The following is a 22534-nucleotide window of genomic DNA, read 5'->3' as shown; positions in this document are numbered from 1 at the left end:
GTATTGTTATTTTGTTCTTAAATAAAGGTCTGTGTTGTAGCGTGTGCGTCCGCCTCCATCAGTCCGCCCTTTCGCGTCCCAACAGAATGACCGATCGACTAAAGGACGCAGCTAACACAGCCAAATCACCGGAGAAAACCATGAAAATTGCAGAGGATTTACTGGCCATAAGTGCGGGTGATCAACCAGCTTTGTTGCAATCCGTCGTGGGAGTACCTGGTGAATTCGAAGGAGGTCCCAACTGTAAGGGATTTTTATTAGAGTGCAAACTTTATTTTCAATCTCTTCTCAGAGGAGAGGCGTTGCAGTGGGCAGAACAATTAATAAAAGAAAAGGCCCTTGAACTCACTACAAATACATTTTTAGAACTCTTAAACGAGTGATTCTCCCAGCCTGCTCCCGAGGACGTCTCTGCAGGAACCCCTGCTCCTGAGGATTACCCCCTCAGGTCCGGGGAGATTTTTTGGGGGGGTTGAGGGTAGGGGCTGTTAGCCTCAAATCACTGGACATGGGAGGTGAGGCTAACAAGGGCGCATCTCCGTGGGAACTACGGTCGAAGAAGTCCCTCAAGAGTGCGCCCATCAGTCCCCCTAAACCCGCTAAAACTACAGCACGTACCCGGCGAGCAGCATGAGCCCCTGCCTCAGTGGACGTCTCCGCTCCTGTCTCCGAGAAGGCTGCGAACCCAGCCGCACCTGTCTCCATGGATGCGGCGAAACCAGCCGCTCCTGTCCCTGTGAAAGAGGCGCCTCCAGCCGCTCCTGTTCCTGTGAAAGCAGCGCCTCCAGCCGCTCCTGTTCCCGTGAAAGCGGCGCCTCCAGTTGCTCCTGTTCCCGTGAAAGCGGCGCCTCCAGCCGCTCCTGTTCCCGTGAAAGCGGCGCCTCCAGCCGCTCCTGTCTCAGCGAGGGCGGCTTCCTCAGCCGCTCCTGTCCCAGCGAGGGCGGCTTCCTCAGCCACTTCTGCACCCGTGACTGTGGCTCCGGCCGCTTCTGCACCCATGACTGTGGCCCCGGCTGCTTCAGTTCATGACCGTAAATTGGCCCCACGGACTTCTAGGCCGATTCCCAGAACTGTGCCCAGGCTGGCACCTCGGACAGCCCCACAGACTTTTGCCAGTCCTGGGTACCCTCCAGTTGTTTTGGTTCCCCTGTCTGTTCCTGTCATAGTTCCTGTCTCTGTCCTTGTCCCTGTACCTGTGTCTGCTTTTGTCTCGGTTCCTGTCCCTGTCACGGTGTTCGTGTCTGTCCCTGTAAACGTCCTGGTCCCTGTTCCCCAGCCAAGTCATGTCCAGTCCCCATTTCAACCCTCTGTCCAGTCTCAAGTCCAGTCTCCTATTCATTCCCAGTTCCCAGTCCCATCACCTGTCCTGTCTCCATTTCCGTCCAGTGTTCCGTCAAATGTCCAGCACCCTGTCCAGTCACGTGTGCCTGCTCCTGCCCTGTCTCCGTTTTTTGTCCTCTGTATTCTCACGCTTCCCGTCTCTTCTTTCTAGTCCTGTCCAGTGTCCGTTTCAGTTGAGCCTCTTGTCCCCAGCTCCATTTCCTGTCTTGTCATGAGTCTTGTGGTTTCGTTCTGTTTTGTTTCTCCTGGCCCCTCCTGCGCCAGCTCCTGGGGAGTCTAGCTTTTCGCGCCCCGGGAGTTGCGCGTCTTGGAGGGGGCGTTTGTCACATCTTGTCCCAATCCTGTTTGTTTTCCCCGCCATGTGCTCTCTCAGCACATGGTCCTGTCTGTTATTGTTCATGTCTCCGCCTTAGTCCCGCCTTTGTTCCACCTCCTCGTCTGTGTCTCATTTGTTTCCCTGCCCTTTCATTATCTGTCTCAGGTGCGTCTCGTCTGTGTTCAGTATTTAAGTCCCCTTTTGTCACTTCCTGTGATCGGTCATTTGTTTTGTGTCGTTCTCTTACTCATTTCATTCCCCAAGTCAAGTCGTGTTGTTTTGTGGTTTGAGGACCACCATTTAGGTCATTCATCTTTGTTGGAAATAGATATCAGCATGGTCACTTGTCTTCCACATGATTATATGTGTTTGGTGTGTCTTGGGGTAGTGCGAAGGCTTTTAGACCTTTGGATGGGCAGTATTGGGCCTCATGTCGTCAATTGACCTAATTAGTGTTAATTGGTCTTCTAGCTGTTCGTTATATACTCAATTTCCTTTTTCCAGCCACTTATTGCTACTTGTCCCAACTTTTTTGGGATTTGTTGACACTGTGAAATTTTGAATCAACATATTTTTCCTTTAAAATTTTACATTTAAACATTTAACAGCTTAAACATTTGATCTGTCATCTATGTTCTATTACGAATAAAATATTGACATTTGCCATCTCCACATCATTGCATTCAGTTTTTATTCACAATTTGTTTAGTGTCCCAACTTTTTTGGAATCCGGTTTGTACAAGACATATGTACCACATAGTAAGCTTTATGGATACAGAAAAAGTAGAAGTTGTCCCTGCCATCTGGGTGAAGGATGGTGTTTGTCTGTGGCCTCCATATAAGAGTGAAGGTGTCCAGAGGGCAACAGATTCAGGAGCAACCTCATGAAAACTGGATCCCATACAACATAAAAGTGTAATACACAGCAAGCCCCTAAACTGAAGTTCTCACGGACTACTAACTATTATCACCAGTAGATTGACCAGAGCTGGGGGAGTTTTTCCTTGCCACTGTTGCCCCTGGCTTGCTCACTTGAGGGTTTTAAAATTTGTTTTTACATTTCAAATGTAAAATGTACAAATGTACATGTCAAATCTTGTCTTACTGGAATTCTGTGAAGCCGCTTTGTGACAACATCAGTTGTGAAAAGCGCTATATAAATAAATTTGATATGATGATTTGATAAGTATGTATAACTATACACATTCTTTGATAATAAATTTGTCTAAGTTATGACTGATGGATTAATCAATATTCATAAGTTTTTTTTTTTTGTTTTTTTTTTTTTTTTGACAGAAAATCACAATGAAGCCAGAAGGAAGCTTCCACTTGCAGAGCTTCAGACAGATCTCCAGTCAGAAGCTGAGAGTGTGTCACTGAAGCCACCAAAAAGGGAAATAAAGTAAGCTTTAATTTAATGGCCATATGCCATTGTATTTTTTTAAAAAACAAAACTTCCACATTCCTTTTTAAGGTACTAATTGGGGCTACAAACTAAACAACCCGAGTTACAAATTAGATTCTGCGTTAATTCAAACAGTGAATAAAACTTACAAACACGTTAAAACAATAGTCATCTTTCTTCCCAACATGATGTTTTCCTGACAGTCGTGGGAACCGAACTTCTCCTCTAAATATTAGGCCACAGCTGCCCTAACTGGCTAACTTGTACTAGAAGTATAATGTTGGAAATTGCACCCCTACCCCCTTAAGTCATGCAAAATCTTTGGGATTACAATAATGTCACAGTCATTAAATTTTCCCATGTGATGCATGTTGGGCCCCATTGTTTATTCCATACACCTAGAGTTTACTGTCCATCTGTGTTGGACATTTGTGAACGTACCCTACAGCAACCCATCAACAGGGTGCGTCTGCCTAATAAATTTTGCTTGATACATTTGCATTGCAAAAAAAAACTGAGAAGATCATGTGAGAAAAATATTTTCATAAATTCGGGTGGGATTTTTGAGTGATTTCCTGTTACTTTTTTATTTTAATTTAGTTGGGAACTAAAAATCTTTTCAAGTTTTCTCCAAAGACCAAACAGACATTTGCTTGAAGATGGATATGACACTGAAGAGGACTTTGTTCCCATAAAGAATGTCTTACCTCATGCCCCCAAAATACAGCAACCATTTAAAAAAGGCACTGCTTCAAAATCTAATGAATTACATGTGCAACCTAGCCCTGAATCTCAGAGACAAAGCAACACTACCCACTACCTCATCTCTGTGGCACCAAGTATCTACAGATCCATTGCTGTGCCATACAACTTCTACATCAGCTTCGGCAACATCATTGCTGTCAACAGCCTCACACACTCTAGAAAAATCAGGATCTGAGTGGCATGAGCAAAATTTTCTTGGGGCATCACTGCGCCAGGCTATTGATATAGCAGGCCATCCAGGAAATCCTAGTCAGCCCCTATATCAGACACACAAGCAATTATAGCAAGAAAAAAATCTCATAAGAAAATTATGAAGGACTGTCACAGATCCAAGGTCATCAAATAAACTCAAGGCATCAAGAATCAATTGCATAGCCGCAGCACCGGGCTGCTCAATCAGTGTGAAACAGGAAGCCCCCCCAGGGTCAACCAAGGAAAGCTTCAAAGGCTCAGAAATATCTCTGTTTGTGGACAAAATTGTGGATGTAAGAATTTTGTTATATATATAACAATTTGTCAGATTTTGCTGGTTATGAGTTAATACAATAGGCCCATTTAATATCTTAATGTTTTTACCTTTTAAGACACTCTGTTCAGTTTGTTACAGCACCACTACATGACCTGTTGACAAAGCAGGAAATAATAATTGCTTGTGACTTGGATCAAAGGAAGTTCCTATTGAAGTCCTTCCTTCACTTTTAGCTTTGGAAAATGAACTCAGATCATCTCCAGACTTGAGGAAAAAAAACTGATAAACATAGAATTCTATTTTATATTGTTTTCCTATTAGAATATATGCTCTTAAATAGTTTTTAAAATATTTTCTAAGACTAAACATACTTTTAATTTTATAGTAGTAATTTCTAAATTAATTTTATGAAACAGCCTGCTGCTCATGTTAATGATGGTATACCAGAAGATTCAATGCTGTTTTTTTATTTTATTTTTAATTTTTTAATTATTTTTAATAATTTCTTAATTATTATTAAAAACAGGTACTTGACCTGGGGCTTATTGGTGGTGCAGATATCAAGGACACTGTCTGGTGCATTTTGAAACAGATGATTAAAAACGATTTGGTTAAAACTGCCAACTGGCGGGGCGTGAATGGAAAGACAGCTTTTCAAAATCTGCAGCTGAAGAGTGTTATAACTGGCAAGTGTTTTGCTAAAAAAAGCTGATTTTAAACATCATAATTGAGATTAAGTCCCTGTGAAGGACTTGCGCCCCATCCAGGGTGTGTTCCGGCCTTGCACCCAGTTGTCACGGAGGAGACGTGATGAGTGGAATTACGGGAGGCGGACACACTCGCTACAACACAGACAGTTTAATGAAGAGAGATAACAAAACACGAACTTGACGATAAACATGAAATAACACTACTTAGAAACCTAGGAGAGAGCACAAAACAACACATGGACAAGAAACTAGAGCGTAATCACGAAATGGGGCAAGAGAGACGAGCAAGTGAAACGAGCAAGACAACAAAACCTAACACAAACACAATACAATGACTGATACCAGGAAGTGAGGGAAGAGGGCTTAAATAAACGAACTAAACAAGAGACACCTGACAATGATAACGAAGGACAATGACAAAGAGGCGGAACAAAAGGTGGAGTTAGAGTGAAACGAGGGCGGAGCTAGGAATGACAACAAAGACAGAGCCACATGGAAGGGGAAAATAAACAAGAAAGTGCCAGGATGTGACACCGGTGATTCAGGAGTTTCAATGTTCTCCCTTTGTCCACCCCAAATTTCTTTTCTGAGTCTACAATATGGTCCACAGTATGCTGCTGCAATATTTGCTATCTACAGCAAGAATTAAGAATTTAAATAATTGTATTATCTACATAATCTATTATTCTGAACCACCATGCTAAAAGCATGTGTACAAATACCTGTATGTCATTTAAAGTGCATAAGTTATCATATGATAATTTTAACATGGGTTAATGTCATTTGTAAATGTTGAAATTCTTACTTTAAACAATTGTGCAAAAATAACACATTTTTACTAACCTCTTTACATTTTATACGCTTATGTTAGAAGCTGTAAGAAGAAACCCAATTTGTGCCCAGGCCACTGAGATGGAGGTTGAAAGAGTGATAAGAAGATGGTTTCATTTGGCTGGTGATAGGGAGGGTGAAAATTGGGATAGGGAGAAAAAGGAGGAAACTAAATACAGAAGACATCCTGGACAATACATCAGGACACAACTAAATGTAAAGTACACTTTACAACACACTGGATATTACGTCAAGACAATGGACTGTACAACAAAGCACACTGGAAACTACATCAAGACACAGTAAAACAACAGTACAACACCCTACAATATTTTATGGTTACAGGCCAATGCAAGCCTTAATAGAAGCTACAACACACAATGGAAACTATATGCATTGGACACTGCATCAAGCCTTAATGGAAACAAACAAAAAAAAAAAGACAAATGTGATAGTTGCACTGATGTGACAAAACCATTTTATCACATAATCCCCATATTTGGAATTCCCCTGAAGGAAAACAAGGCTTTGGGGTCGTGGGGGTTTGAAATATGTCTCATTGATGTTCTCAAGTAATATATACATGAAGATACAGTAAGATTGTATATATCTAAACAAAAAGATACATAATAAGTATAATAAGTATTGTACTTAGTACGACATGTTAATAATGGCTTTGAATTGACTTGACTTGAAATTAAGTGACTTAACTGTACAGATCTAGGTCTGGCAACATTTTAGTCTGCATTTGGTGCAGTGCTGGCTTAAATCTGGGTCTTCTGGCTCATTTGTGGCTGTGTTTTCGGGGTGTAGCATAAGATGTGGGTGAGTTTTGGCATTTTTCTGGAAAACGTTTGGTTTGACTTTGTTAAATGAAGTATGGGCCAGTTATGGGACGTAATTCCATGTGGCGATTGGGCCGAATCCGTTGGCATAATACGGCCTAGATTTGGGCCAGAATTTTGTTGCTATCTGGGATGTCTCTTAACAACCACAACCAGTATTTAATTAAAGATAGTCAGACGAAAGGTATTTAATATTAAAACGTCTTGCCATACTTACACTGGTTGCACTTGGGGATCCGCTGCCTGCTCGTGTGTTGTTGGACACTCCCACCAGCGACACATCGTCAGCTGCACGGGCGATGCTGAGCGATTTTTTCGCTTTCGGTGTGCACGCACAGTAGTGTTCTGCCACCGCATGGGTCCATTTAGTCAGTGACGCGCTGTGGCCGCAAGAGGACGCTTTTAGTCAAATTTGTTTTCGATATACATTTCATTCCTATAATTCTTTCAGTGGTTTCCGAGGTCACATCGATTTGTGATCTCAGATAACAATTTCAACCCATTAGACAGACTCAATTTACATTTAAATAACCAGACTAATAATATTCAAATTAAAATTAATCATAATAATGACAATCAGACTGGTAATACCTAATAATAATAAGAATAATAATAAGACTGTTTGGAAGGTGTGTTAGCATTCAAGCTTGATTTTTTATTAACAATAAATTATTTTTTACAAAATCATTTTAGCAATTACAAATGATTCCACATTGTACATCACTGATCACTGATGACCATGCAGAAAGACACACACGCACACACACAAACTTTACACTGAACCAGCTGCATATTTGTCAAACGTTCCACAGAGGAAGCACTGAATGGTTCAACTGGTTGTTCAGGATTTAACTATTTTGAATATGTGTGTGTGTGTGTGTGTGTGTGTATTAAAGTGTTGCTGCAGGATGTGCAAAAACCAATAGAACATTCACCATAAATAACAGATAACTATAAACAGCACTTTTTTATAAACAGCCTTCACTAAGAGAGAAACAGCCCTCCTCAACCCCCCATCCCCCCAACACACACACACACACATTACCCCCATGTCACAATTCAGAAGTCCAGACACATTCACTTCAGAAAAGTCTGGACATGTTCACTCACTCACTTCAGAAGATTATGACACTTTTGTTATGTTTTGTTCAATTTGAGATTTGTTCTTCGAGCTGAAAGTTTCCTTTGATCTGAAATGTTTAATGTTTGTTTTGTTTCTGAATGATAAACAGGAAGCACCCAGAGACAAAGCTGAACTCAGATCAGATGAAACCCTGGTGTTTACAGTAAACTGCACAACAATTACAACTGAGCACACCCCGATTAAACCCCGGGAACTGAGAAATTGTATTAATGAGCCCTTTTTCTCGGCAAGTCCAGATCTCAGAGTTTCAGCATGGTTCTGATCCTTAGTGGGCTCCCACAGTGCATTGCAATCTGCTGACACCAACAGGTCACCCCATTGGGTCACTACAGCAGCGGAAGGTACAGAGCAGTAATTTATTTCAGAGCATAAATTTCAAGAACTAGAACAGAGGGGTCTACACTTCTGCTCTGGACACTCTGAAGACATCCCACTGACCACTGACTGATTTCTCAGGACTCACCACTGACTGATCTATCAGGACCAACCACAGGCCACAGACTGCTCTTGCAGGACCGACCACAGACCGGTCTCTCAGGACTGATCACAGACCGGTCCCTCAGGACTGAACAAAGACCATTCTCTCAGGGCTGGCCACAGACCATTCTCTCAGGGCTGATCACAGACCGGTCTTTCAGGGCAGACCATAGACTGTTCTCTCAGGACCGACCACAGACTGGTCTCTTATGACTGACCACAGACTACAGACCAGTCCCTCAGGACTGACCACAGACTTTGGACTGACATTCAAGGTAGTTTTTACTACAGGCAGTGCTGGACCTGAGGGTCAGGACTTTACTGTATGTTGGGTCCAGGACCCGGCTCAGGATCCCGTCAGACTGGATTCTACACTGAAAAATTAACATCAGCCTTTAATTCCCTGAGCGAATATGAGACCGGGACTGTGATATTTTACCAGGGTTTGGGCTTGTTGTGGAGTTTGGTCAGTGAGGAGCCGAGGACGTCCAGTCTGGGCTGGTATTAATAGTAGCTGTGGTTTGAAGGGAAAAAGTAAAATACTTTAAAACACTTTAAAGTTTAACAGCTCTGTGTGTTTTTGCTGAAATTGGGAGTGAATTATGGAAGGGTGAATGAAGCTGCTGCACTGTTTAAAGTGAAGCAGAAATTTCAGAAAAAAAGTCAACTTCTTTGCACAAGCCTTGTCTCCTCTGTGACCTCTGACCCCAGTGCACACCTGAGACATAATCATTTCCTTGTGTTAATCCTCAGATCAAAAGCCACATTGTACAGTCTTTATTGGTAGGCAGAGCTTTAAATTCCCACTCAGAACTCCTGCTCTGATTGGACCACCCTTGTGGGACTGTAGAGAGGAGTTTTGGTGGTACGGCGTCCCCTGGAGGCAGCTCTGGCTCCAGCCCCCTGCCCTCCCTGCGCCCCACCTTGGGCAAGCTGGATCCTCTGGCATTCCCGGAGGTTCTGGAGCCGGATCTCAGAGCTGAGGATCTCCTCCACAATTCTAACCGGCAACCAGCCTCGCTCACCATCATGGAGGCGCTCCCCCAGCATCCATCCTACACCAGAGAGAAGCATAAGGACATTATTGTCCTGCAGCACTTTACCCTGACTGTAGACTGCAGTGGACAGTGGGTGTGAATAGAACCAGACATCCTTCTCTAAAAGCACATCAGAAAACGTGAGGACAGTAAACAGTGGGGGACACACAGCTGAGGTCTGTGCGTGTTTGTGCATGTCAGTGTGTGTGTGGGGTAAAATTTGCTCTGTTTTGGGGTTCTCACCATCGTCAGTTTTCTCAAGAATGTGCAGAACATCAGCCATCTCCACAGAGAGCTCATCAGGTTCCTGAGCACAGTATGACAGAATACACTGAACCTGTGGAGAGTCTAACACACACACACACACACACACACACACACACACACACACAAGTACAATTTACTCATTCATGTTTAAATAATTTTGTGTGTTTGTGTGTGTGTGTGTGTTTATGGGTACCTGCTTGGTGTGTGCTTGTTGATAGGAATCGTGTTCTGCGGTTGGGTGTGAGCGCATAGATCCATCTTAGTTTCTCACTCCTGTTACACAAACAATAAATACAACAACAGAAGACACTGACACAAAACATAGTCTGACATCAGCTGAACCAGGAACGTAATAAAAACCAGGCTTTCAGCAGAGTACTGCTCTCTCTCACACTCTCTCACTCTCTCTATTTCTGTCTGGCTGTCTCTCTGGCTGTGTCTCTCTCTGTTTTTGTGTATTTGTGTTTGTGTCAGAGCATGTGTCTGAGAATGTGTGTGTGTGTGTGTGTTCCTCACATGCTGTTAGTCTTTAGCATATAGCTGACAGGTCTGTCCTCCTGGTTCTCTAGAAGTTTGAGAACAAAGACAAATGCAAGCATCTGTCCCTGGTCATCTAGGTCCTCCGTCCTCAACATGGAGCGACTGCACGAGTCTAGAACCTGGAATTTATCACTACTGAGACACAAATACACAATATACAAAATAAATAACATGATTAATATCATGATTAAATTAAAGGCATAACGCTGATAAACCATGATAAAATGATAAAGTAATGTTGACATAATGTTGGTGACATAGTGATGGCGATGCAGTGACAACAATGACGTAGTAATGGTGACTAAGTGATTGTGATGCAGTGATGGTGACATAGTCATGGTAACATGGTGACAGTGATGGTGGTGTAGTGATGGTTATAAATAATGATAATAATGTCTGTAATAGATATTATATGTATATAATGTGTTTATAATAATAATAATAATAATAATAATAATAGAGACTAATGGTGACGAAGTGACCTCTGACCTGGAGCTGCGTTTGGTGATGAGCAGGAGGTTGTTGAAGAGGAAGAGGTAGATGGGATGGTATAGCTTTCTGCTCTTCATGGTCCTAGTGCTCTTGGGTCCTGACATCTGCAGAACCTCGCCCTTTTTCAGAAGCCAGCGTGAGTGAGAGATCACCGGCACTGACTGGGTTAAACACCAAGAGCAAACACATGCTCAACATAAGTCTCTACGAGGCTTGCACAGAAACACAAGATATGCATAGAAACATGATTCAGGTCAGGGGCTTGTGGAGATCTGTTCCAGTATGTTCTGGTGGAGCTCCATCGCTCCAGTGGTTGGATGGGGTGGGGGGGTCTGAAACTAATGTGTAAATCTCTTTCTTTCTCCTGATCTTGCAACATAGTCAATGACATTGCTGTGAAATTACTATAAAATTATACTTTTTTTTGGCTTTTTGGGAGTTTTTTCCCAATCTTTCTTTGCTTCCAGTACTTTGATGTTAGCTGTTAGTTGAAGCTGTTTATACACAGTGCCACTAATACCTGGAGGGTGAGGGCAAGTTTTAGCATCATATCAGACACACAGATATCCATGTAACTGGACAGCCCAATGTGCCCAGGGACAGCCCTGACTGCCCAGGTCCATCACATCAGCTGACAGACTCCTGAAAATACTAATGTGGCTAACAGTGAATAATTGTCTTTTTCTCTCATTATGCTCCCCTGTGGCACAAATAGGCATTGTGTGTTTGTGAGTGCTGTGAGACACTCTCCAGCACTGGGAGATGACCTGTGTATGAGATGAATTTATACATCCTTCACTTCTGTTTAAACAGTGCCCTCTGAATCAGACACTTTCTCCCCGATATGGCCCTGTTCACTCCAACAACATCATCTGACTGTAACACATGGATACCTTGTTTGAAAATATCAATATATCATTAAAAATTATATCCCAGCCAGCCCTGTGTGCAGTTGCTAAAATTCCATAAAAAAAGATTATACACACAGCATTTTTTCACAAACCCTATTTCCAGAAATGTTGGAACGTTGGGCAAATTATACATTTTTAAAAATGGCAACAATGTTCAAATCATTTAAACTCTATATTTAAATAAAAACACTACAAAGATAATATTTTAAATGTTGAAACTAAGAAAGTTTATTGCTGTTTGAAAAATGCTTGCATTTGTTTAACTTGTGTATTTAACTTGTGTATGTGGATGCGGGTATGAACTGTGTTCACAAACAATGATTTTGGGAAGTGTTTCTGAGACCATGCAGTGATTCTCAGAAATTTTTTAGGATATTATTTAAGTTGAGAAATGTTATTCTTTAATTGACCCCATCTCCGCCCCCCCAATCTTTACTTCTGAGACTCATGAACTTTGAGGGCTGAAATACTTTGTTCTATTTTCAACAAATAGGTTTTAAATAAATAAATACACACACACACACACTCACAAATATGGGTGTGTGTACATAATTTCTGTGTATGTGTGTGTCATGTAGTTAATACCTTTGATTTAAACTCAAGCGTTTTTTCGATGCTTATCAGCTCCTCAGTGCGGCTCATTTTCCTTGCACCTTCATTACATTCCTTCACAATCTGAAATACACACACACACACACACACAGACACACACACACACACACACACACACACATGCAGAGAGAGCAAATTTAATCTTCACAAAACCCTGAAAATCCTGAGTCTGAGTCTAAAAAGATTAAATAAATTCTGTGTTTTCATTTTGTGTTCTCTGATGACTATGAGTGTTTTACTGGTGAAACAGAGGTTGTAAAGTATGTTAGTGATTTTTCAGATGACGGTGAGTGTGTTACTATTGAAAAGGAGGCTGTAGAGTGTGTGTTAGAGATTACTCTGATGGCAGTGATTGTGTTAGTGATGAAACAAAAGCTGTAAAATGTGTATCTGAGAGATAAAACTACATTCCAGACAATAATTAAGCTCCTGTGTTAGTTCCCATAGCAACAGTGAGGTGTGTTCTGGGCAACACAGGTAAAGGAGTGTCAAATAGGTGAAAGTCCGCAGACATACTCAGGCATAAAAACATACTCACACAAAAGCACACATTTGTATTACTACCTTTGTGATGGCTGGTGCTGACAAATCTATAAGTGAATCTGATTATGTTTAATGTTATTTTAACTTTAAACTTTAATGGAGAGGTGTGCATCAGGCTATGCCATAGCTTAGGCATAGGGTCTGTGTTGATGCGATGCCTATGGCGTAGGGTCAACGTAGAAGTATCAATTGGGCTTTACACACACACACACACACACACACACACACACACACACACACACACACACACACACACTTACCTTCTCTAATTCCTGATGAGCTTTTATGGCGTTAATTTCTCTCTCTGAGTTTTCCTCCACCTTCTTCAGAATATTCTGAAAGACACACACACACATTTTAAAAATACATTGAAGATGATCCATAATGTCAGTAGGACCACAGCAGGTTTTGAATATTTTGGGCTGTTTAGTGGAGTGTGGATGGTTTACATGTGTGTGTTTGGCATGTTTAGAGGCATGTGATTAGATGATTTAGATGTGTGTGATTGGCCTGTTTGGAGGCGTCTGGCAAGTTCTCACCTGTACCAGCAGCTTGAGGCGTGTGATTCGTTGAAATGGCAGAATCAGGAAAGAGGTGAAGGACAGGCCTTTAACTTTTGGCTGATTCTCCAGAACAGCCATGTTCTCCCGAAAAACTGGGTTCTCCTGTCTGGAACACACACACACACACACAATAAATATATAACAAATGAACACATGATGAACTCTGCACACTCATACAGATACACTTACAGTCACTGTCCCTCTTGTATCTCCGTCATTTTTGCAGGTTATTATAAAGAGATTTATCTAATGTTTAATTAGAAAACATTTTATTGGTCTTTCATTTAAAAGAAAATATGTTGTGTTCAAAGAGTGTGGAAATAGTAATTATAATGGAGAATCCTGTTTTTCGTGGACAGTGTTGAAGCTCGTTGTTATTCAGAGAGTGGGAGGACACTGGCACCAACTTCACTCTGAATTCATCTGTGTCTGTCCAGAGAACAAGCTTCATCACTGAGATATGTCCTTTTCGCACCGCTTTACATAACTGTACTTACTGGAAACTGTGTATGAGTGTGTGTTCAGAGGAGTGGAGGTTGTGTGTTGTCATGGCAACACTGTTATGTCTACACCAGAGCCCGTGTGATTCACTGGGATGAGGTGAGCACCTTCAGCATCAAACACGGCTGCTGTAGAAACTTTGTGTGTATTTGTGTATAACACAGATCTTACTGAAGAACACACACCTTCACCAACAAAACCCATATTAAGATTACATCAGAGAACACTTCCACTGTTGATCGCTCACATGCTCCCCTCTCCCGTGACCTCAAGCTGGAGCTGATCAGTAGAAAATTAACTTTTTATGAGTTTATGAGTGTGTGCCAACAAACACCAACACACTCTAGAGTTCACAACAGAAACTGCTCACTTTAATCTGATTCTTTTTTTTTAGGATTTATACACAGACACTGCACCTGACATTCTGATTAATGCTGACAAAACCTGTAAATAGAAATGGACACTCCCTCCAACAGTTATTTTTGAACAAGATTTTTTAAACTGAACTGAGTCACAGACACACCCAGACCATACTAAACATACACGCACACACATTTTACTGATCCTCTGCATTACTCAAACATAGAACAATAAGCTCAGACACAAAGAAACACATCTTTGTGTACTCACACACACACACACACACACACACACACACACACACACACACACACACACACCTCTAGGGTTTAAATTATTCCAAGGGGAATATGAGGTAAATATGAGGCAATCTTGAGGTAAATGTGACATAAACCTGAATTGTCTTGTAAACATGAGTTAACCCTGAAGTAAATGTGAGTTAAACCTGAAGTAAACGTGAGTTAATCCTGAGGTAAATGTGAGTTAACCCTGAGATAAACATGAGTTAACCCTGAGGTAAATGTGAGTTAAATCTAAATAGGATCTAAATAAATAATGTCATGTAAACTGTAAATGTGAGTTAAATAGGAGGTGTATGAGTTAAATGAGATCAGGCAAGAGTAAAGTAAACTTGAGGGATATCTGAAGTTCAACCTGAGGTAAACCTGAGGTCAGCGTCAAATGTGAGGTAAACCTGAAATGTGAAACACTGGTTAACGTGGGGTGAATGTGAGTTAAACCTGAGGTAAATGTGATATAAACAAGGACTATGATGTAAACATGAAATAATTCTGAGATAAAGGAGTGGTAAACAGTTTTCGTTTTAAGGTAAAGGTGTGCTCTTAATTCCACACACACACACACACACACACACACACACACACGCACACACCTAAACCCTCCAGCTGTGGGAAACAGAAAGAAAAACACAAAAAGGTATTCATATGAATACAAACACACAAAGAGAAGCTTCTTCTGCATACGCCCAGTGAAAAACACACACAAACACACACTTAGATCTGAATGCAATATGAACTCAGCTGAGACACTTTAAAAAATTAATAAAACATACACCATCTTTACCACAGTCAAACAATTAATATACTATAAAGACTACTATAATCTGTGAGTGAGTGTGCGTGTTTGTGTGTGTGTGTTAGTACCTCTGGGTAAACTGGAGTAGACTGTAACTTCACACTTATGAAGAATCACACAGTATTTACATCAAAACACACACACACTTACAGTATTCTGCGGTAGTTCTTCTCCTGGTAAACCTGGTTGATGACATAGCTGATAAAAACTTGGAAGTGTTGAACGGCATGATGGTAAACAATGTCACACACATCAGAGATGAGCAGAGACTCCTCAATTCTGTGCTCCAGGTCCATCAGGAACCTGCACAACAGAGAAACAAATAAACATGAGGTAAATGGGAGGTAAACCTAAGGTAAATGTGAGATAAATGGGAGGTAAATTGGAGGTAAATGTAAGGTACATGTGAGGTAACCCTGAGGTAAATGGGAGGTAAACTACACACCTCTCGCTGGCCTTCATAATGTCAGCAATGTTGGAGAACAGGAAGTGCATGTCTGATTGGCTGAGAGTGTTAATGAGGAGGGGGTTCTGCAGGAAGTGTGTCTCCAGCAGCTCCAGACTTTTATAATATGATGCTTCAGATGTCACCAGCTCAAACATGGCCTACACACACACCACAACAATGTTACACGATGTTACACACTTCACAGACCCTCAGTCCCCCCAGGCACCGCTGCAGTAAAAATGGAAAAAAGGGTACATTTTTCACACAGAATAGTCTCTCCACAAGCCCCCACCCTCCAAACTGAGATAGAGCGCTACAGCACAGTGTCTGAGTGGGTCTGTGTGTGTGTTTTTGTGTGTGTGTGTGTGTGTACACTTGTGTGTCACCTCCTGAATCATGATCTCCTTGTGGTTCAGGGTGTTGAGGAGTCCACTGTTTTGCACTGCTTCCAGGTTCTGCCACAGACTGAGGTTCCGCGTTGTGTTCCTCAGCTGCAGCTGCAGGGCAGGGGGGGACATGACCCCTGAACTTGTTGTGACCCCCGCCATTACCCTGGACCCCCCCGCAGGCCTGACGTCCCTCTGCCGTCGCTCTTCAACCTCCTGCTTCTCTGATGTGTCCCGGTACTCCTGATACAGGAATGCTGCATATACATATACATTTCACAAGAAAAGCTGAGAACAGCCTGATTTACTCTGTTTGTATGTGTGTGTGTTTGTGTGTGTGTGTGTGTGTGTGTGCGCATGTAATTTGTAGTGTGTAAATGTGTAAGGTTCAGGTGGGAGGACTCTTATATAAAGGAAGTGAAAGGAAGGTTTTATTTGAAAATGTTAGTGTTAAAATGTAAATATGTGTATTCAGCAAAACCTACACTTCACCTTTACACAATCTCTGTCTTTCGTTCTCTGAGACCGAGAGAGAGAGAGATGTGTTGTGTTGGCAAAAGAGAAAATGTGTTTTATTTTAGTGCTACCCTAACCCCCAAAACAAACACACACTCACACTTATTTGTGTGTGTGTGTTTGTGTGTGTGCGTGTGTGTGTGTGTGCATCCACTCACGGACACTGTTGATGATGTTTAAACAGTGGCTGAAGTTTTCCGGTGTGTTTCTGCTCTCTCTGCTCTGCACTAACCTGCACACACACACACACCACAATAAGAACACACAGAGACACCCTAACTCCCTGACGCAGGAGAGTGGACAAAGGAAGTGAATGGAAACAGATGTCCTCATCTAAAAGCACCCCACAGAAAGTGAGGACAGCAAAAATTGAGGTACACAAGGCTGATGTCTGACCATAGTTTGGAGAAGGTTTAAACCCAATCCTGATGGAGAGGAATGTGCAAGACGCTTTGAGGGACACACACTGACCTCCATCGTCATCTTCTCCATTATCATCCCTCCATAAAAATGTCCACAAGTTTCTCCAGAATCAAACACTTCACACTAAAACCCCCACACTCCTCACTCACCCCTCAACGGCACATTTATATCCACACACTGGGTTCTGAAGATGTTTGTTAAAATGGGTGAAACTGTCCTTCATATGTATGAAATGTAAAAATAATACATTTAAACTGAAGCACATAAAAAACACACAAATACAGTCACAGATTTACACACCCACACACATATCTATACACACACCTGTTCTTACCTTTGTGTGTTGTTGTCTGTGCTGTGTGTGTGTGTGTGTTGGTCCTGCACACTGCAGGCGCTGGTCCGAACACTGAGCTCCTCCATCTCTCCTCTGAGCCGGCAATCTCCCATCGCTACTGGCAACCCACACCAGGCTCCGCCTCCTGCCCTGTCTCCTAGCAACCCATGGCTGGAGCCTGCAGGGGAAGGACTAGAAAAGAAAGAAACTGTATTATTACTCCCTCCACAAAACACACTTACACACACACACACACACACACACACACACACATACCTGCACATATGCACACACACCCCTACCCTCACACATGTACACACACCCCTACCCTCACACATGCACACACAGACCTACACACCAATACACACACATGCACAAAAAAGTTTGACCTTGATTTTAGACTGCTGTGTGTGTGTGTGTGTGTGTGTGTGTGTGTGTGTGTGTGTGAGTGAAAGAGAGGGAGATCACTAAAACTCTCAGATTAGGAATGAATGAATATAATTAAAGTGTCACACACAGCAGAGCCTCAAACACATTTCTGCACAGTTACCCAGGGGGGTGTGAGTGAGTAAGTGAGTGAGTGAGTGACAGAGTAAGTAAATTAATGAGAGAGAGAGAGAGAGTGTGTGAGTGAGTGAGTGAGTGAGTGAGAGAGTAAGCAAAAAATGAGTGTATATGTGAAAAATGAGTGGACGACTTAGTGAGTAAGAAAGTAAGTGGTTGAGTGAGAGAGTGAGTACATGGGAATGAGTGAATAAGTGAGTGAATGAGTAAGTGAGAGAGAAAGTAAATTAGTGAGAGTGAGTTAGTGAGTGGATGTGTGAATGAATGAATGATCGGGTGAGTGTTGATCTCACTGGCGATGCTGATGTCGGGGAGAAAGCGGAGACCTGCTGACCTCACCACGACTGGACATCAAAGGAGAATTTGAGGAAGAGGAGGAGCCTGGGGAGGAACAGGCAGAGATAAACATTCACAGAATAACAGAACTCTCTCTCTCTGTCACACACACACACACACACACACACACACCTATACGCACACAAAACAGACCCCTATACACAATGACACACACACTTATACACCCACACACACCCCATACACAACCCTGTACACAAACACATACTCCTATACACACACATACACCTCTACACACACACCACACTTTATACACACACATACACAAACATACACACACACAAATATTGAGGATAATTTAGTGAAATCTGTTATAGTTTGGTGTGTTTTCCACACGTCCACGTGGGTTTCCTCCCATGGTCCAAAAAACATGCATCTCAAAAGTGTCCATAGGTGTGTGTGTGTGTGTGTGAGTGTGTGCCACCCTGCAAAGGACTGGTGCCCCCTCCAGGGTGTGTTCCTGAGAAGGTTCTGGACCTACCGTGACCCTGAAGTGGACCCTAAATGAATGAATGGATGGTGTAGTTTGGTGATTTTTAAAGTTAATCTGTGGTAGTATAATCCGGGTATTCTGGTGTAGCTGGAGCTCATTTGGAGTAATCTGGAGTGGTTGGGGTATAATCAGGCATAATCTGGGGTGGTTAGGGGATAATCTGAGGTGGTTGGGGAAAATCTGGAGTAATCTGGGGTGGATAGGTGATAATCTGGTGTAATCTGGGGTGGCTGGGGATTATATGGGATAATCTGTGGTGATTGGGGATAACATTGGATAAACTATGGCGGTTGGTGGATAATCTGAGGTAATCTGGAAGGTTGGGGGAAAACCTGGGGTATTCTGGGGTGGTTGGGGGATAATCTGTGGTGGTTTAATCTGGCGTTGTTGGAGTTTAATTTGGGGTTGTTATAATAGATAATCTGGAATAATCTGGGGTGGCTGGGGAATGACCTTGCCTGGCTGGGAATAATCTGCGGTGGTTTGAGATAATCTGGAGTGTTTGGGAGATAACCTGGGGTATTCTGGGTTGGTTGGGGGATAATCTGGTATAATCTATGGTGGTTGGGGATGGTTTAATCTGGTGTTGTTGGAGATAATCTGGAGAAAATCTAGGGTTGTTCGGGTATAATCTTGCCTGGCTGGGAATAATCTGACATGGTTGGGGATAATCTGGGGTGGTTAGGGATAATCTGGGTGGTTGGGGGTGATAATCCTGGGTTATCCAGGGTGGTTGGGGGGATAATCTGGGATAATATGGATTGTTTGGAGGATAATCTGATGTAATCTGGAGTAATCACATTAAGCCTGGCTCACACTACAGGATTTAAAATATGCTGGAAACGTGGGAAATCCCATACATTTATTGTTGTTAGTCCTCAAAGTCCCCACACTATGCAATCCACCCTGATTAAACACCACACACTTTCTGATCACAGCTCTGCTCCTCAAAACCTTGCAGGAGTTTCAATGCTAATTCCCGAGAGCTGGTGGGAGTTTCTCACACACTCTGGCTGTGTCCGAAACAGAAAGCAGCCGGTACCTTGCACTCTTGTTGCCTCACAAGAGAGCATTTTGAAATGAAGGTGTTTGTAACCGAGTCACAGAGTATTCTATATTTCGGCACATTACCTGGGCACCTGCACACTAATGCTCCTTCGCCCAAATAATTACAACTTTGGAGCAAAAACAGGCAGCATTTTAAACAAGCTATAAATAGTGACACGACTCTGCACCTTCCTCCCTCATAATATCACTTCAGTTACAGCAGACATTTACAGGTGAAGTAACCACAGCTTGACTCTAATTTTTTAATCTTCTTTCAGGCATGAGGTTAGCATGGCTTTTCACACCTGAGAATTGGCATCCAACCCACACTACAGGATTCTGAGTCATAAATATTGAACATGTTTCATATTTATGATTCAAAATCAGGGCAGCCCCGACTGCTCTGGGTGAAGATCAGAGGAGTAAAGACTGGATTATAGACTCCCCACACTACTAGATAATCTGTAAAAAGAATAGTTTATGATCAGACTAAAATCCGGGACCTCTTGTGATTGTCGGGAGGACTGAATCAGACTCAAAATCGGACCGATTATCCTGTAGTGTGATCCAGGCTTTAGAAGAACTTCCAAAATCTCACTCTGTTTTAGAAAAGTATCTGAAGCTGAAGTTGTGAGTGCAGCTGAACTCACACACCTCACACCTAACACACACTGCACACACACTTTACACCTCACACACACCAAACACACTTCACACACACTGAACAATTAGACAAGTCTTTCTGGTTCTGACTGATCTGTAGAGTCTCTCTCCTCTCTCTCTCTTTGTGTGTGTGTGTGTGTGTGTGTTTGTAATTGTTCTTTTCCTAGCAACAAACACACACTGCTGCTCTTAAAAACTAAAATTTCTTTCAGATAAATCATCTTTGTGGTGATGATGATGAATTTAATAAATAGTGAAAGAGTGAATGTTGTGATTATGATGATGATGAATGAGTGAATGGGGGCTTGTATTACTAAAGGTGTTGTAATGATGATTATTACTGAATGAATAAGCAATGTATTGGGGGTGATGATAAATGAATGAGTAAATGAGTGAGTGAGAATTTGTATTACTCACTTTGTAGCTGTGATGATGGTGATAAAGATGAAGCCTGCAGTTTTTTTCTTCTCATGCTGCGATAAAACCTAGAGTTGCGACGGATTAACTCTCGTGGCTCTCGCTCCTCATCCTCCTCCTCTTCCTCCTGCGCCACAGGGAGCGCTATAGGGGGCTTTGGGGTGGGTGGCTCTTTCTGCCCCCACTTCCCCCGAAATAGAGCCATCATCGCCATGGAGATAACCTCTGACCCCAACCCATCAGGGACAGAGACACAGAAAGGGAGAATCCATCAGCTACACACACACACTTGCATGCTGAACTACAGTAATTAATACCTAACTATGTTCAGTGTTCAGATGTTCCCTTTTTCTTTCACTTTTCTTGCTCTGTCTGTCTTTTCTTCTCTCTCTCTCCCTTTGCTATTACTCTGTCTCTGTCTGGCTTTTTTTTCTTTCTACTCTTTTCTTTCTTGGCCACTCTCTTCTGGAGCTCAGATGTGTTAGTCTCAGGTTTACACCTTCACTAGTTTGTAAATCTCTCGCTCTCTTTCAGATTTTCCCCAACACTTTAATACTCCTCCCTCCTTTCTCTCTCAGCTCCTCCCTCACTTAGTAAATCCTATACTACTCTTTTTCTTCCTTTCTTTCTCTCTCTCTCTCTCTCTCTCTCTCTCTCTCTCTCTCTCTCTTTCGTATGTGTGTGTGTGTGTGAGTATGTGTGTGTAACTGGTAAAGTCACTTACCTGAGGCTCTGTGTGTACACTGCAGTACACACAAACTTCTCTTTCTCCCACACACACACAAACACGTGTGCGTGCATGTAGCGGTGAGTGTGTATTGTGATGTTATTGCTGGTCAGCTGACTGCTCGAGGTTCAAAGGTCTCAATTTGTGTGTGTGTGTTGCACTCCCTGTACTCCATTCACTCCACATAATCCTACAAACACACACACACACTCCAGTATTATTAATGAACAGAAGAATATAAACATATATATTTAAAATAAAATGGTCGCTGTATCTTTTTTAATTCTAAAAAACAGAAACTAAATGGGCAATTGATTTTTTTTAAATCTAAGCAACAAATAGAAAAGTAAATCACTTTTAATTGTCTGAAATAACAAACAACCTTTAAAAGAAATACATGTTTCTTCCCTTTCTTCATAAGCAAAAAATCAAAAGTACACACTGAATCTGGTTGGTAACTGCGGAGCTAAAAGTGAGCTAACATTAAATTAGCAAACAGTACAGCTGAAACTGAGTTAACAGAGCTGAAAGATATTTTAAGGTTACCTCAATTTCTCTGGACGAGGTTGTAGAGTTTGATGCTATCGATGAAATTGGGAACTGTTCTTAGATTTTTTTAGATTGTATCTTTTAAAGGGTTTTGTGTTGCAGCTTCTGAAGAAGGTCTGGATCTATAACAAATTTATACCATTTAGTGCCTTCTCTAAACTCACTTGATCATCACAAATGTTTTGGAAAAAGTGGTTTCAGATCAATTTACAGCAGCCACTGGAGTCGAACAGCAACAAAAAGTTCTAGTCTGGGTATCACCAGAATCACAGAGCCTGCTCTTGTTCTGAATGATATGCTCTAATAATAAACATTTAACAGTATCAAACAGACTTGAATGTGTTCACATATCAGGTTTGTGCTTAATTCATTTATATCATATTTATCCA

The 22534-nt window shown here is 42.0% G+C and overlaps 1 protein-coding gene across 3 annotated transcripts; it reads right to left on the bottom strand.

The window, feature by feature from the left end:
* Positions 1 to 7334: 7334 nt before the first annotated feature.
* On the bottom strand, positions 7335 to 21274 carry LOC136675687 (ephexin-1-like). Of its 3 annotated transcripts, none has more exons than XM_066652390.1 (15): positions 20870 to 21274; positions 18189 to 18276; positions 17332 to 17523; positions 16733 to 16806; positions 16059 to 16315; positions 15670 to 15830; positions 15375 to 15527; positions 13245 to 13374; positions 12966 to 13040; positions 12136 to 12225; positions 10637 to 10800; positions 10124 to 10282; positions 9801 to 9880; positions 9584 to 9688; positions 7335 to 9358 (listed from the first exon to the last, which is right to left on the bottom strand). In XM_066652390.1, exons 1-15 carry the CDS (start codon positions 21081 to 21083, stop codon positions 9111 to 9113), a joined length of 2190 nt encoding a protein of 729 aa, XP_066508487.1. In that variant the 5' UTR covers positions 21084 to 21274; the 3' UTR covers positions 7335 to 9110. The 3 variants fall into 3 exon arrangements, with proteins under 3 accessions (XP_066508487.1, XP_066508488.1, XP_066508489.1); XM_066652391.1 differs by having other exon boundaries at positions 10124 to 10279; XM_066652392.1 differs by lacking the exon at positions 18189 to 18276 and having other exon boundaries at positions 20870 to 20952.
* Between the last annotated feature and the right edge of the window lie 1260 nt (positions 21275 to 22534).

The sequence above is a fragment of the Hoplias malabaricus genome, chromosome X1 (genome assembly GCF_029633855.1).
Source record: "Hoplias malabaricus isolate fHopMal1 chromosome X1, fHopMal1.hap1, whole genome shotgun sequence".
Classification (NCBI taxonomy): domain Eukaryota; kingdom Metazoa; phylum Chordata; class Actinopteri; order Characiformes; family Erythrinidae; genus Hoplias; species Hoplias malabaricus.
Note: the sequence above shows the minus strand (reverse complement) of the source record. Positions and strands in the feature narration are given on the sequence as shown.